Genomic DNA, 16,494 nt, shown 5'->3' with positions numbered 1-16,494 from the left:
CACCAGGATCGGTGCTTCTTTGGGGCTGTCAGGGCTCAGTAGAAGTGCCAGGATCAGCGCCAGGCTCCAGCTGGAGCTCAGCACTGATCCTGGCACTTCTGCTGAGCCCAGAAGAAGCGCCAATCAGCTGGAATGTTGCAGCAACTCCAGGGTCTTGTGATTTACATTCATACACTTGGCAACCAATTCATATTTATGACGGTCAGTGTCCCAGGGTCATGTGAAGTGACCAAAACCTGCTGCAACCACCCAGCAGATGGGGAAAATAAAAAACAAACACCCCCAACCCCACCCCCGCTACCAATCCTCAACAGAAATGCTCACAATGAAAACCTTGGACAGAAGGAAGAGTGCCGCCGGGCAGGCAGGCAGGCAGGTGTCTTGCTCAGCTGTGACTTGGGGGGACACTTTTTTCAGTGCCATTGTAACTTTAAATAGTCACTAAGCGAACTGTTGTAAGTCAAGGACTACCTGTACCATCAAGTTTTTGACACCTTGCTAGGCGATTGGTGGTACTCGGATGTTGCCATATTCTAAAAGTGGTACAATGGGTGAAAAGGTTGAAAAGCCCTGTTCTAGTCCAGCCCCCTGCTCAAGCAGGAGAACCTATACCATCTCAGACAAGTGACTGTCTAGTCTCTTTTTAAAAATCTCCAGTGATGGAGCGCCCACAATTTCTGGAAGCAAGCTGCTCCAGTGGTTAATTGTCCTCACTGTCAGGCAGTTTCTCCTTAATTCCAGGTTGCTTCTCTCTTTGATGAGTTTCCAACCATTGTTTCTTGTCCTGCCCTCTGGTGCTTTGAATAACGTGACCCCCTCTTCTTTGTGGCAGCCCCTCAAATACTGGAATACTGCTATCATCTCTCCCCTACTGCTCTCATGTCTCTCCTATTCTCAATATGCGATTGAGAATATTTTTCTTTTTGTATTTTTACCCTTTAATCTTCAGAAAAGGCAACGCTGGGAGAGAACCCACACAGAAGCCAGGGGGGCAGGGTATGAAGACCAAAGGCTCCTGGAAATTGAGACCTTCAGTCTTAGAATAGCAATAGCAGTATAGGACTTAGGCCTATATACGGTTCCATAGAGCTTTACAGCACTCTCTGAGCAGTTACAACAATCTGGGTCTTCATTTTGGAATGATGGAAGGCTGAGTCAACCTTGAACCAGTGAGGATTGAACTCCTGGCTGTGGGCAGAGTTAGCCTGCAGTACTGCATTCTAATCACTGTGCCACCACCAGAGTAGCAGTGTTTTCCAAACTTGGCAGCTTTACGTTGTGCAGGCAGCATGCTCGTTGGAGAATTCTGGGAATTGAAATCTTAACATTGCCATTTCTGAAAAAACACATATAGTCTCAGGCATTCTACTACAAACAGTTTTTATCTAATTTTCAGTCATATTTCTTCCCAAGGAAAATAATCTAATAATGGGTTTGTAAATTCTCTTGTCTCTCATTAAAGTGTAGAACAGGGGTAGGCAACCTTGGTTCTTTTATGACTCGTGGACTTCAACTCCCAGAATTCCTAAGCCAGAATGGCTGGCTCAGGAATTCTGGGACTTGAAGTCCACGAGTCATAAAAGAGCCAAGGTTGCCTACCCCTGGTGTAGAATATAGATCAAAATATTATTCCTGGGTGTTTAAAAAGAATGATAGGGCAGTTGGATTTAGAGATGGTAGGATTTTTTTTCTGCAGGCAAATACCAGCTGGGAAACACTTCATCAACTGATTTCTTCTTATTTGGCAGCTCACAGAGGCAGAGAAGAAGCCATTCAGGAGAATTAAGGGACAAGATTCACAGGCATCTCTTTGGGGGGGGGGGAGATGCTAGAACAGTGATGCGAAACTTTTAGAGACTGAGTGCCCAAACTGCAACCCAAAATCCATTTATTTATCGCCGGGTGCCGGGTGGGCGTGGCCGCACTGGTCAAGGCAGATTGGGTGGGTGTGGCTATGGTGGGTGTGGTCACCTCGATGATGCTCGTGGGAAGGGACGCCTGTGGGGGCTGGGCAGGGTTGGGGGAGAACCAGGGGGTCTCTGGCGGGTGGGGTGGTGGGCCGGAGGCTCGTCCTGCGGGGTGAGGCGAGGCAGGGTGGGTGTGCCAATTGCCACAGAACAAGACAAGTCGAGGCAGGGGCTGGACCAGCTGCTGCCTGACACCATTGCCCCCCCCACACACACACACACAGAGGCCAGCAAGTGCATAGGGGCTGACAGTCTCTATCAGCAGTCACAGCCTGCTGGCTGTCCCGAATCATGGCAGTCCCATCGGCCTGGGCAGAGACGGCCCCGGGATGGCTGGAAAGAAGCTCTCACGAGCCTTGTCTACACGGTGGCTCTGATGGGGGCGGCGGCTGCTGCTCCTCCTGCTGCTCCTCGCCCCTTGACCAGCCAACCACACAGGGAAGCAGTAGGTTGGCGGCAGTGATCCCTGCATCGCTGAGCCTGGCTGGCAGCAATCTGGAAGCAAAGCTGTGCCACCCATCCTCGCACTGGTGGAGGCTGTGGTGCACGCTCACCCCTCCCTGCTGCCACCTCACATTGTCCCGCACGCATGTCCCGGAGGCGCATGCGAGACAATGTGGGGCAGCAGCGGCAAAGGGTGGGCACATGCCAGATCCCACCTTCCCCCGCCGCCCCCACCAGCGCGAGGATGGGTGGCACAGCTTCGGTTCTGGATCTGCTGCCTGACACCATTGGCCCCTGCACTAAGGCCAGCAAGCGATATGGGGGCCGACGGTGTCCGTCAGCAGCCACAGCATGCTGGTTGTCCTGCATAATGGCAAACTGGCCAGAGACCCATTGGCGCGGGCAGAGACAGCATGGTTCACCGGTCGAAGCAGCAGCAAAGCCACCCCGCCAGAGCTGTTGAGTGGATGGGCCCAGGTCGGGCAAGGCCTTTCTTCCGACCCCCTGAGCAGCCCAGCCGGACCAAGACGGAGGGAAGGCGAGGCAGAGAACCGGTTGTTAAATGATTTGAAACCCGCCACTGGTCGCTTCCAAAGGTCGCTCACTCACTCTCCGCCAAAACTGCTCCTTTTATAGGTTCCCTCACCCCACCCAGCTCTCGTAGCTGTTCCCAGACTCCGCATGTGTGGAGAGGGGGAGGGGAGGAGCCCAGCCCTGCGTCCCTCCGTCTGTGGCAATGGCACGCATGCCCACAGGGACGGCTCTGCGTGCCGCCTCTGGCACACGTGCCATAGGTTCTCCACCATGGTGCTAGAATCTTTAAAACTGGAATCTTTAGAACTAGAATACCAAAATGGGCAGCTTGTACTTGACTACCTAACAGCCATCCAGCTAGGGTGGCATATTCTAAATTTAATCTGGTGTGCTTTTGGAGAGCTGGACAGAAAAGAATCCCATTTGTAACAGCAGTAATTGTGGTAATTGAGGGCAGCTGTGCACAGTATAGTTGATCCAATTGAATGCTAGCTAGCTGGCTTGAATCAGCTATTCCCCTTTGCCTGCTTCTCAGCTTGTTTCTCATTAGCAAGACTTAAGAGCCTTCCCCAACCTGGTGCCCTCTAGATGTGTTGGATTACAACCTCCACATTCCTAGCCTGGATGACTTTTGTAACTCATAGATGATGATTGTTATGGAGATCTAACCTGCTCGGCAGAGTGTTTTTCCTTTGGAAGGCCCGAGAAGTATCCCTGCAGGAGTAGAGTTGATTTTACTCTGAAGGCAACCAGTTTCTTTTTCTAAAAGAAGTTGATGGGACTGTGCTTAAATCATCTCTCCTGAAAAGTCCATCTTTAGAATGGAGATTCAGGTCCTGAATTTCCTCTGTGTTATTGAAATTTAACTGTTGCTGAAAATATGGCCGACAAAAACCATATCCTGAATCTTGGACTCATGTCACTTCAGCTATTTGCACAAGAAATGGAAGAGCTAATGGATTTCTTTTTCAATGCAGATTCACAAAGTGGTACGCAAGTTGTTGTTTCTCTTGAACTATGGCTGTAATGTGTGTTCTTAAAAGCAACACAGGAACCCTTCCCACAAACAAACCATGAAGCCAAATATAAGTGGAACTTATATTCTGCAAAATTATTTTTAAACTGTTGTAACCCTCAATCAATGAGGCCAACCACGTTTAGTATTTGATGCTAAGTTAAACCCAAATAAAGCACTTTATAGGGGTTAGCATGTATCAACTTGTAATTTCAAGTGCAGCATAATCACTATCACAGGAATTCTGTCCATTGCTATGTTTTCGAAGAAGTAAAATATTGAAATGTTTATGCCTCTGAATGTTCACCAAATCTTCTTTCGGTGCTACAAAATCCAACCACCAAGGATAGTTTCTCCAGAAGACCACTGGAATCTTTTATTATTTTGACAAATTGCACAAGTTAGAATAATCTTTTAATAAGGACTGGATTCGAGAGATCTGCATCCCTTTCAGCAAGGCAATTTTATCTATTATTCAAAAATGATCCACATATTTGTGATATAGATTTTATGCTATTTTGTAAAGCTAGGCATTATTATACCCTCAAATAGGTGTAGGCATCTGACATTTGTTTAAAAGGGACATTTAATGATGGGTTTCCGCTTTTTATATATATATGATGAAAACTGATGAAAACTAATGACTGATGAAAACTAATAAGTTTGAAATGCATTTCAGTCTCCCTTAATTCGTTAGTAATTTACATATATCTATATCTATATCTATCTATCTATCTATCTATCTATCTATCATCTATCTATCTATCTATCTATCTATATCTATCTCTATCTATCTATCTATCTATCTATCTATCTATCTATCTATCTATCTATCTATCTATCTATCTATCTATCTATCTATCATCTATCTATCTATCTATCTATTCCTATTTCTTTCTGAAAAACCTGTTCATAAATTATGATCCAAGTTTAAAAAGGAACAGGCCCATTAGACCCGGGGGCGGGAGAATGGGGAACATCCCCCCCCCCAGTCCGCGGGATCCGAGGTCCCCCCAAGGCTGCCTCCGTTCCAGGGAAGGGTTAAACTCAGCCTCCCCATCTGTAGTTGACCCCCCACCCCCGTCTGTCTCCAGAAGCCGGGGGAACGTAATTGTTTCCTTGCGCAGAATCTCTCCTGCCCCCTCCTCTCCGCCAAAGCGGGCGGGGGGATTGTCGGTGCCTAATAGAAACCAGACTCCTAAGGAGAGCGAGATTTCTTCCCCGCCAGCGCCCAACTTTCCCCCTCCCCCTCGAAGTGCTTGGCCAGCTGTTTTTCCTCAGCCTGCGGGGAGCGGAGAGCTTTGTGCTGCCCTCTACCGATCAACGCCCTGGAAAGGCGAGCTCGTTTTCCCTTGCCCAGCCCGAAGAAGCGGGCGGGGCAAATTTCCCCGTAAGTGAAACCGGTCCCTCCTCTCTCCCCCCCCCCCCCACACACACACTCCTCGCTGCCGGCTTTTCCCTGCCGTAACTTTCTGAAAAGTTTCCTTGATGCAGAATGCGGATCCTTCCCGTTGGGGGGTCGAGATCTCGATTCCGCCCTGGGGGAAAGCGAACCGAAGGCTGACCGCCAGCAGCAGGGACTGCGGACCCGCGTCCTCGCTCTCGCGCCCTGCCCTGCCCTGCCCTAAGCCGGCATGGGATTTGAAGCGCCTCGAACGACCTCGCGGGCCTGCTCTCCGACGAACCACGATAGAGCCGATTGGAGTAACCTGGAACCTTTTTCAGGAGCCTCCAAAAAAAAGGGGCGCCTTTTTACGCACACCCCTTTTCTTTGAGACGCCAGACGACCTGCGTTCACGTGCCTCGTCCAACTCGCGTTGGAAGTGACGTCCCCTCTTAGCCCTTATAAATTTGGCAAGCTAGGAGGGTTGCGAGTTATTCCTCGGCTGCACGGCGCGCGAGCGGCTCGCGTGCACTCGAGGCATTTGCTAGCTGGAGGTGAGCTTTGCTTCCCTCCTTCCCCCGCCCGGGAGCCCCCCCTTCCTGCCCCCCCCGACGGCTGAGAAAACCAAGACCAGGTTATTCTGGATGGGGCCGAGCGATTACTAAGAATTTCGAAACTCTACGAGGCAGTTCGAGAGGGGGGTGGTTTATTGCGCGTACCCACACCCTATTCCACTTTTAAACTGTTGTATAAATGTTTGGGTTCCCAAACCACGGCTGCAGGAGCCGAACCTGAGAACCTTAGGAAGTAATTACCGCTTGTCTGTTACTAACTTACTAGAGGTTTAGATGTGTGTGTGTGTGTGTGTATAATGTATAGGTATATGTGTGTGTGTATATGTATACGTATATATGTATATGTATGTATGTATGATATATATATATATATATATATATATATATATATATATATATATATATATATATATATATATATATATATATATATACACACACACACACACATATGTATATGTGTGTGTATATATATATGTATGTATGTATGTAGGTCTTGGCGTATTCGAGCAAAGCACAAAGCCGAAGACACCAGCCTGAAGATGACAAGTGGGACCTCATCGAAATGTCACCAAGACACTCTCAATCTTACACGGGAAAAGACCCGAATACGCCAAGACCTACATACCTGTACCCATGAAAATCTACGAAAACATACACACACACACACACAATGTGTGTGTGTGTGTGTATATGTATATGTATATATATGATACACTATATAAAAACGAGACTTGGCATATAATTTAGGGTCTTTCAGAATGTGGGTGTTAATATACCTGATAACCATGGCCACAGCAATGATGGTTACATCAGTCTGTGGAGATCCAGGTCAAAATGTTTCCATAGGTGTCTTTATGAAAAGGGCTCTGATTAAAGGTGCATGAGGTTCTAGTTGATTTTGCTACTGTGCTCCAAAATATTTAAGGTTTAGCAAGACTGAAAATTAAAACCAACCTAAACCTCCTTGAAGGCTCATGCTTTCAGGGTTATCCTGATGAGCATTTCCTTCCATTCTAATAAGATGCAAGTGACTCATTATGTGACTCTCAGGAAAATAATCCAATGGTTTCCTGTAAATTGGGAAATCCTGCAAGATTGTTAATATGGGCAAATGAGTTTAAATATTATTTACGGTAAATATGTGAACGGTTTGCAAGGAAGAAAAAGTGGATTAAATTAGGAGGAAAGTTTGTTGCCCACAGAAGCTGTTGAACTCCCAACACTGATCAGCCCATTTTGAAATATGGACATTGTAGTCCTACAATAGCTATAGGTTAGACTTTAATGTAAATTAAACATATGAAAAACAAAATGGTCAGTTAATTCATATTTTTTATGGATGATTGGATCTCTTAGTACTAAAAGATCAGATGCTGAGAACACTTAGGCAACTCATTTTTGCTATGATTTGTTTTTGACATTTTATTTCTCAAGTGGCTCTAGTTTTCCTGTGTTAGATTCTCCCTTGGCACTATACTTTCCGAATAGGGGGTGGGGGGAGGGAAATGTCCACAATTGGTGGAAAATGTTATACAATAGATTTATTTATCCCTTATTTATTTATATCCCACTTTTATTATTTTTTATAAATATCTCAAGATGGCAAACATATCCAAGACACTGTCCTCTTCCTATTTTCTGTGCAACAATAACTCTGAGAGGTGAGTTGGGCTGAAAGAGTAAATGGCCCAAGGTCACCCAGCTGGCTTTCAAGGCTAAGGTGGGACTAGAACTCAGTCTTCTGTTTTCTAGCCTGTTGACTTAACCTCTAGACCACAGGTCTGCAACCCGCGGCTCCGGAGCCGCATGCGGCTCTTTCAGCCGTCTCCTGTGGCTCCCAGTCCTCTGCCATGTGCAGTCCCCCCCAAAAAAGTGGGACTAAAAAAGTTCAACCAATCAATTCAAATATGCAGGGTAGGTGCATATCTCGCCTTGGCTCCACTCTTCAGTCAAACCCTGTTCTGCGCATGCGCGCATGTACGCACATGCGCACACATTTTTTGCGGCTCCCAGTTTTTCCTTTTGTGAGGGAACTGGTTCCGAGTGGCTCTTTCACTGTTTCAGGTTGCTGACCCCTGCTCTAGACCAAACTGGTTCTCTATATTTGTACCAAAGTTTAAAGAAAAGTCATAGTATTGGGTTGTTGTTTTTTAAATTGCCTAGTCTGCAAGAATAATTTTGACTCTTTCCATCTCTTAGCCATTTATTTTAATAGAACAAATGTCTTTCAGAAAAGCCTTGCTCTGATTTGTTCTCCTGAATCTTAATATGAAATGCCTGGTCTTTCATAGCTCCTTAATAAATTCAGACAGAAGTGGTGTTGTGTTATAGGGATAATATCTGAAACCAAGGTGTGTTTGTTGCCTCTGGCCACTTGCAAATCCAGCCAGCTTTACTATTTGCCTACAGTACCTATGTTTCTCTAGTATTAATTAATTACAATATCTCCTAATGCCAGCCACTGCTTAGTGTCTTGTGTTTATTCACAGCAGTGTTATCTTTGTGTAAATATGTATTTTTAGGGCGAATCTCTTCCCTCTTGAACCTTACACATGCTGGCAAAATCAGATTTGTAATACTTTCAAAGTAACTACTGTAACTAAATTGTGACTACTAAGCCTAAGGAACAATAGGAAATTGAGAAATTGTAGGTCTGATTAATTGATCACTTAGGAACATCAGGCTTAGTTAGCTAAGGGTTATGTAAAGATTTTGGTTTGGCAAAACTTTAGTGGTATAGGTTTGTAAGGAGATGTGGAAACTTGGGGTAATTAAAAATCAGCAGCTGGGATCTATTTTATGCAATTCTTGTAACTGGATTCAGCTAGATATTCCATCCCATCTTATATTTTGGGCATTGGTTCTGCTGATTTAGCAAAATGGCTTTAAGAGATTGAATTAGGAAAGAGGGTGTAATTTATTCAAATTTGAGTTAGGTCACAAATGGGAGATAATTTGAACCAAGTCTCCTTTCCCCCCATGAAAATAGAAATATCCTTAAGGAGATATTGTAAGATTTGCCAAGGTGTGCCAGGTACATTCTTGGAACATTTGCTGCATCTTCTCCAATTTGATGCCGTCCAATTATTTTACACCACAACTCTGATAGTTCCTAGCCAGTTATAAAGCATGCTGTGACAAAATAGTAATTGAAATAATCTAATTCTTCTCCTGTTCTATGTTTTTAATTTAGCTCTTTCCTATTTTTCCCATAGGAGATAGATTTTGATAGAGATTCAGCTGATTTTAACCACTTCTTTGAACTGACCCCTTGCTATTATGACCTCTTCCTACTGGTGAACTCTCATAAGATGAGAAGAAGTGACTGCCTCCAGAAAGTCATTAATGACGCTTCATTTAGGAGAGAACATAAAAGCAAAGAGGGATATTATTTATTATTTTAGGAATAGTAAGCAGTACAGGTAGTTTTTGACTTACAGCAGTTTGTTTAGTGATGGTTCAAAGTTACAACAGCACTGAAAAATATAACTTGTGACCGTTTTTCACAGTTACGACCTTTCAGCATCCCCATGGTCATGTGATCAAAATTCAGATGCTTGGCAACTGACTCACATTTATGACCGTTGCTGTCTCCCGGGGTCATGTGAGTCCCTTTTACGACCTTCTCAGAAGCAAAGTCAATGGGGAAACCAAATTCACTTAATAACCGGGTTACTATCAACAGCAGTGATTCACTTAACAACTGTGGCAAGAAAGGCTGTAAAATGGGGCAAAATTCACTTAAGTGTCTCACTTAACAACAGAAAAATTGTGGTCGTAAGTCAAGGACTACCTGTAGCTGAACTGTTAACCATGGTTACTGGAAAACCAAAGATTAAAGAGTAACGTCGAATCCCAGTGACATTCAAGGTCCCAGAAGGACTTACTTTCTTTGCCACTTGATTTTGCTCTGCACGAACCTTGAAGGGTAGATAGAAAATAAAAGGACAGGTAGGAATTTATGGTTTCTTCTACTATTGTTTCCTCTGAGAGCTACCTACTCCTCTTGTTGCTAACATTAATTTCTCCGTTTACCAGAAAGAACTACAGTACAGTCATTCTTTTGCACAATTCTACCAGAAGCCTCTAGCACTGAAAAGCAGAAAAGACTTGAGCATTTTGCTCGAAAATAGGTTGCAAAATGGAGATGCGCATGAAACACTTGAATTCGTGGTTCGGCTTACTAAATATTTTCCTAATGGTCTGGAACCATAACGTGACTGAAGGATCCCAAGCAATATTGGGCCATCCATTCATCTCAGTCTGGAATGCACCAACTCAAATATGCCAAAAAACATACGGAATATCCCTTGACTTGAGAATTTTTGATGTAATTGTCAACCCGAATGACTCATTTATAGGGCAAGACATTACTCTCTTTTATAGTAATACATTCGGATACTATCCATATTACACCAAGGATGGAGTTGCCATCTATGGCGGTCTCCCTCAAAATGCTAGTCTAAAAGCTCATCTCCAGAAGACTGAACAAGACATTAAAAATACCATTTTGGATGTCGGCTTCAGAGGTCTGGCAGTTGTGGACTGGGAACACTGGCGTCCCTTATGGATTCGGAACTGGAGTTCTATGAAAATCTATCAGTATAAATCTATACAGTTAGTTAAAGAGCAGCATCCTGATTGGCCTGCTGACAAAGTGATCAAAGCGGCCCAGTTAGAATTTCAACAATCTGCTCAGGCATTCATGGAGCAGACATTGGCCCTTAGTGAAACCCTGAGACCAAAAGGCTTCTGGGGCTTTTATGGTTTCCCCAATTGCTATAACAATGAGTACCAATCTGTCAATTATACTGGAGAATGCCCAGAAATTGAGAAACAGAGGAACAACAAATTGTACTGGCTCTGGAAGCAAAGCCGGGCGCTCTATCCCAGCATTTACCTCCCCGAAATTCTCAGACTGACTCACAAAACTCTTGAATTTGCTCGTCATCGAATCCAGGAGGCCTTCAGGGTTTTGAAGTTGACACAGAATGACATCCCTGTCTTACCTTATACTGCCACTGTATATGACTCTACTCATAACTTCATCACACAGGTAAGCAATTGTTGTGTCTGCCCCAGTGCAGAATTTGATAAGCCTTGTGCAGTAGAAATTAGCTGGAAAACATGGCATGGAAATAATCGTAGACTTTAATAGAATATCCTTATCACTATCTTTAAAGTTTTTGGACTCAATATGGCATCACAATTAAATATCTGTTGTTGTAATTTTTACTGAAAATTAGACACAGCAAGCCTTTTCCCTTCCCACTTGCCCTGGTAAATACTTCCAACGTATCAATGTGAAAAATCAACATCTTTGTCACTATTTACCACGTCTGTCCATTGGAAAATAGACACTCCCGTTTAACAAGGCAATCTGGGAAAATGTCAATCAAATTATTTAATCAATTACTTATACATAATCCTGACACATATTACTATGCAAAATTCTCAAACAGCTGCTATTTGGAAGTAGGACTTAAAGTGTCTATTGTGTTCAGAGAAAGGGTGCTAGGTTCAGATCCTAAACATGAAACTCCCTTAATTTTGTTTTGCAGGAAGACCTGGTCCACACCATTGGTGAGAGTGCTTCTCAAGGTGCTGCTGGGGTTATCTTGTGGGGCAGTACAAATTTCAGTAAATCTCGGGTGAGTGTGGCAAAGAAGTCAGGACTGATCAGAGGGCCATGTGAGGCTAGATAGGGGAATTTCAAAGGTTTGAATTCTAGTAAGATATATTATTTGGGTGAAGGCCTTTCCAATATTTTTTCAACCCACACATTATGGACTTATAATATATTCAGTTTTGGGATAAAAAAGTGTGGTTGCTCTACTAGATAATCTTTGTCAGGACTTTGTACAAATATTTACCTCCAGTTCTGCTGGACTTCACAGCAGCATTTGATATGATCAGCTAAGGTATCCTTATGAATTGTGGTTACCTTGGCAGGATAATTGGGGGAACAAAAGAATGATTGGGCCCTTGTCTACTCCAGGGAGAGATGCTTCTGGGATCAGTCTCTCTAACTCCCCTGCCCCCACACACACCCATTATTCAACATATATATGAAACCACTGAAAAAATTTATATGTTGGTTTGGATGAGATGCCATCAAAATTATAATAACACCCAGCTGTGCATTGTCACGTCAGGCTGTATTGGAGATGCTATAAATTGTATTTGAGCTGCTGTCTGCAGGCTGTTAGGATCTGGATAGGCAGATCCAGCAAAATGGAGTTATTCTATGCCTGTAAACATCAGGGCTGTCTGATAATACTATCCCTCCTGTCTCTGAACGGTCACAATTTGGATCCATACGGCTTCTACTTGAGTGACAAGTGGAATTGTGGCCAGGAAGTGTATCTACTGGCTTCAGTTGATGCACCATTTGCAGATCTATCTGAATCAGTGGCATAATTTAGTTCCATAATAACCATGTTTGCTATTCATGTAAACCAGTTACATTAAGACAAGGCATAATAGCATTTGTGGTGGAATGCATTCTGGAGGAGCAAAAGACAGCAAAGCTGAAGTAGTTGGTGTGGAGAAGGAGAGTTAAGACAGCTCCTCCCCAGAAGTTCTCAGAATATGTTTAATGGTGCAAATCGTCTTCTTCAGTTTGGTAAGATTTCTGCCTATAGGTGAAGGCCAACAAAGGAAATTGCTTAGAAGAATCTCAGTGTGTATTTCTTGGGTTTTTGGAACTAATAGCATTTGAAATTGAATCTAGAGCCTTACTGATAGCTAATACAACTGGCTCAACATCATTATAATTATATAGTAAAAAAATTCCTTGAGAAAAGTCCAGTTGCCCCATTGCTCTTCTAAACCATCTTCAAAGGTGTCTCCCACCTGGTATCCAAGGAGTCCTGTTGTTTTAGCCTCTCAGAGGCTGTAAAGACCTGATCCTTTCTTTAAGCATTAAGCTAAAATGGGAATTGAACTGGGACTATGTTTAGTCTGGGGCCTGGGAGGAAGGCTACTTGTATTTTTAGCCTAGATTTAAGGGATTGTTGTGAGCATCTAGGATTATCCTATGTGATAATGGCCATATAAGTCCTGTAAATAAACAAAGCCTGCATAATGTTTGTCTTTATATCATCATGTCTACCACACTGATGATGACTAGAATGTAAGATGCAAAGGATCAGGACTATACGTTAAGTTGCAGCACAGAAGGTTTATTCAAGCAAAAATCTAGTTAACAAGTTCAATACTAAATTGGCGCCAGATAAGGGTCAACGGAATTTAAGAGGGGCTGGACTTAAATCATTTGTGGCAATGTAAGGACTCTGAGTGAATGACACATTTAACCGTTCTCCCCCCCCCACACACACACACTCTGTTAATATGTTTCCTTGGTGACCATGACATAAAGTTAAGGTAAAATATGTTTAGAACTCTTGTGAGAAGTGTGTTCTAAACTAATATGATCATTGCAGACAACTCTTTTAAACTCATTTTTTTTCTGGGCCTGCTTTTTTGTACCTCACAGGAAGCCTGCCTTGAAGTGAAGGAGTATGTGGACAAGCTCCTTGGCCCATACATTATGAATGTGACCAGCAGTACTAGGCTTTGTAGTGAAATACTTTGCTCGAACAATGGCCGCTGTGTGCGGCAGAAGAATCACCCAGAAGCCTTCCTGCATCTCAATTCTGCCAGCTTCACTATTAAGAAGCATAATGTTGCCCCAGGCTTTATTCTGATTGGCCAGGTGTCAATGGAAGATCAAATCAAGATGGCCCAAAAATTCACATGTCAATGCTACGATGGCTGGAAAGGATTGCATTGTGAGAAGAAGTCAATCCACAATGAGGTTTTCCGTCCTCAGTTTTATGATATATAATATGCGTCAACATGAAAAGTTCAACCTGCAGAATTAGTCTGTATAAAATTAATATCTGATCAATATCTGATTAATATTAAACTGGTGCTCTGAGAGATTATAGGCTACATTACCATCAGCCAAGCTGTTTCAGAATTCTGGTAGCTGCTGTCGCATTGCATATGAAGGGCAGAGGTGGCTGAAAATTGGGCTTCACCTTTTTGCAATGATAGTCAAAGGCAGTTTTTCCCCCCCTCTTCTGTCGAGTGCAAGCAGAAATCCTTCTAGAAATGGTTACCTGCCGTGTCTTTGCTTGTGTACTTAATACAGTTTTGCCTTGCAGCATAAAAAAGCTGGCATGCTTTTTCTTTTGATCATGGTATGAATACAGACAACAAACATGCTTTTCTTATGAATATATTTGCTTTCATTTCCATCTGAAGAAGTAACATCAGTTCAGTGACATCTTTGTGATGATGTGATGACGCACGCAGAGGGATGCATGCTCAGGAGAGAAGACATACTTCATTTCTTTGGGAGACCCATAATTTATTCTTATAGTTGTGTGATGAGCGTTTTGAAGGAAGGTGGCACTGTCACCCATCAATTGCCTTTAAAATAAGTGCTAATACTTCTGCATACTATTGTTGTGCTGGTGCTTTTCTAAGTTGTTGAATGACTGCTTATATGCAGAGACTTTGTGATTCAAGGAAAAGGCCTAATGGGTTACCAGATTTCTGTAATTGAACTGCATGCATGTATATGTACTGAGACTACTTCCAGTTAAAGTAGATAACCTATTTCAATTTTTTAATGCATTACATTGTTCTGCTACAGCTTAGACACTGACTTTGGGAAGAGGGAGCCAGGGCAATATCTGGCATGTTATTGTGGGACTGAGCTGATGCAGCAAAGGAAGTTATTTATTGAATAAATCACGATTGCTATTGTGCTAAATTATTAAATAAAGGAGAATTAAATTATTGAAGCATTATACATACATTGCGCTAAACCAAAAGCTAACATCACTATGCCAAGCAGGAGCTAATTAACATATTTTACATAATGAACTGCAAGATATCCAGTATCCCCAAATGTATAAATCCACACTTGCCAAATATGCCAGCTTAACAGGAAGAGATGGTTTCTTTATTTAGGAGAGGGGTAGGAAGAATCATTCTTTCAAGAAAAATTAACCCTAGGAAATTCCTTCGTTTTCTTCCACCTCAATGGGATAAGAATCAGACAGGAGGTTTGCCAATTGAGCAGCACAGAAGCAGACTGGAACCTGGGCTGGATGATCTCGACTGCCTTGTTTGGAGTGAGAGAATACACGTGGGTCAACCCCAGCTGGTTTGGCGTGCTGGGTTTCTTGGCACGCATGTGACAACTGAAGGAGTTCTCTTGTCATGGGATTCCTTGAGACAGAGTTGCAGAAAGAGTGATATATAGCAATAGCACCTAGATTTATATACCACTCCATAGTGCTTTATGGCATTCTGAGTGATTTACAGTGTTAGCAATTGGCCCCCAACAATCTGGGTCCTCATTTTATCAAGCTCAGAAGGATGGAAGGCTGAGTCAAACTTGAGCTCCGTCAGGATCGAACTCCAGGCTGTGGGCAGCGTTAGCTTGCAGTACTGCATTTTAACCACTGTGCCACCAGGGCAGCCGGCTTGATATAACAGAAAATGCTGGGCATAAGATATTTGGGGAGGTGAGTCTGCAGGATATGATCAAAAAAGTCAAGATGGCCACAGCTGTGTTTGAAGCTCTGCACTGTGCACACATGATGATACATATGTGCAAAAAACAAAACACACAGGAAAAGCTATTGCACCATGGTTGCCATTTTGACTTTTTAAAATCATACCTTGAGAAGTCGTCTCATGCTGGGATTTATAAGTTCTTGGTAGTATTAAGCATTGGGTAAATACACAAAAGTGGCAAGTATATAAAACACTCTTGAGCTCTGAAGAAACATGAATTCCATGGAAGGAGACTAGTGACCAACTGAATCCCTGTTAATTTTCATTCATGAATAGGATTCATTTTTTGATTTTGACACAATGCAAGATTATGCTTTCTGCTCTAAATGCTGCTTCAGCCCCCCCAAAAGGATGAAACTGGCAGCTGTGTGCCTCTGCATTTCAACTTGCCTTTAGATTAAAGGGGGGAGGTATACTTCCAAGGGGGTTAGATGGAGAAATGAAACTTCTACAATTCAGACGGTGAGAGCCTGAAACCTTGTCAAGGTACCAGAACCGGTGTGGATGTGAAGCAGCTGGTTCCCATAGCAAAGTGAACTTGTTTATATGGACTACATAAGACTTTGAAGGTTTGGTTGGGGAAATTATTAAGTTTATCAATTGGGGTTGGAACCTCAGAGTTAGTTTTACTTCGACATTACCATTCAGTGGATTCAATAAACTGAAGAATTTCACAGAAGAAATGAACCTGGAGTTTTATTTGGATTCTCAAATTGGATATTGACAGTTTGGTTTTCAATGATCTGGCTTTTAGAGATAAAATGAGAGCTGGGGAGAAGGGCATAAAGTCCACAGACAACACTATTGCGCTCTGCAACAACCATTCCCTTTTTCTGATACTGATAGGTTGACAAACTTTTTTAAAAATATATATGTATGTTTCATATTCCTAGGCTACCTTGTATGCTATGCTAGGAAAGAAAACAGAAATGCCTTAATTTGGGAAAGAAAATGATGTGCTCCAGCAGTGTATGC

At 43.1% G+C, this 16,494-nt stretch overlaps 1 protein-coding gene across 1 annotated transcript; it reads left to right on the top strand.

The window, feature by feature from the left end:
• Positions 1–10,063: 10,063 nt before the first annotated feature.
• Positions 10,064–13,984, top strand: HYAL1 (hyaluronidase 1; the record flags this gene model as incomplete). The annotated part of the gene is made up of 3 exons (XM_081317398.1): positions 10,064–10,978; positions 11,484–11,573; positions 13,421–13,984. 3 exons carry the CDS (start codon positions 10,064–10,066, stop codon positions 13,769–13,771), a joined length of 1,356 nt encoding a protein of 451 aa, XP_081173524.1. The 3' UTR covers positions 13,772–13,984.
• Positions 13,985–16,494: the final 2,510 nt, after the last annotated feature.

This window comes from Vipera berus (genome assembly GCF_964194415.1).
Source record: "Vipera berus genome assembly, chromosome: 2".
Lineage (NCBI taxonomy): Eukaryota > Metazoa > Chordata > Lepidosauria > Squamata > Viperidae > Vipera > Vipera berus.
Note: the sequence above shows the minus strand (reverse complement) of the source record. Positions and strands in the feature narration are given on the sequence as shown.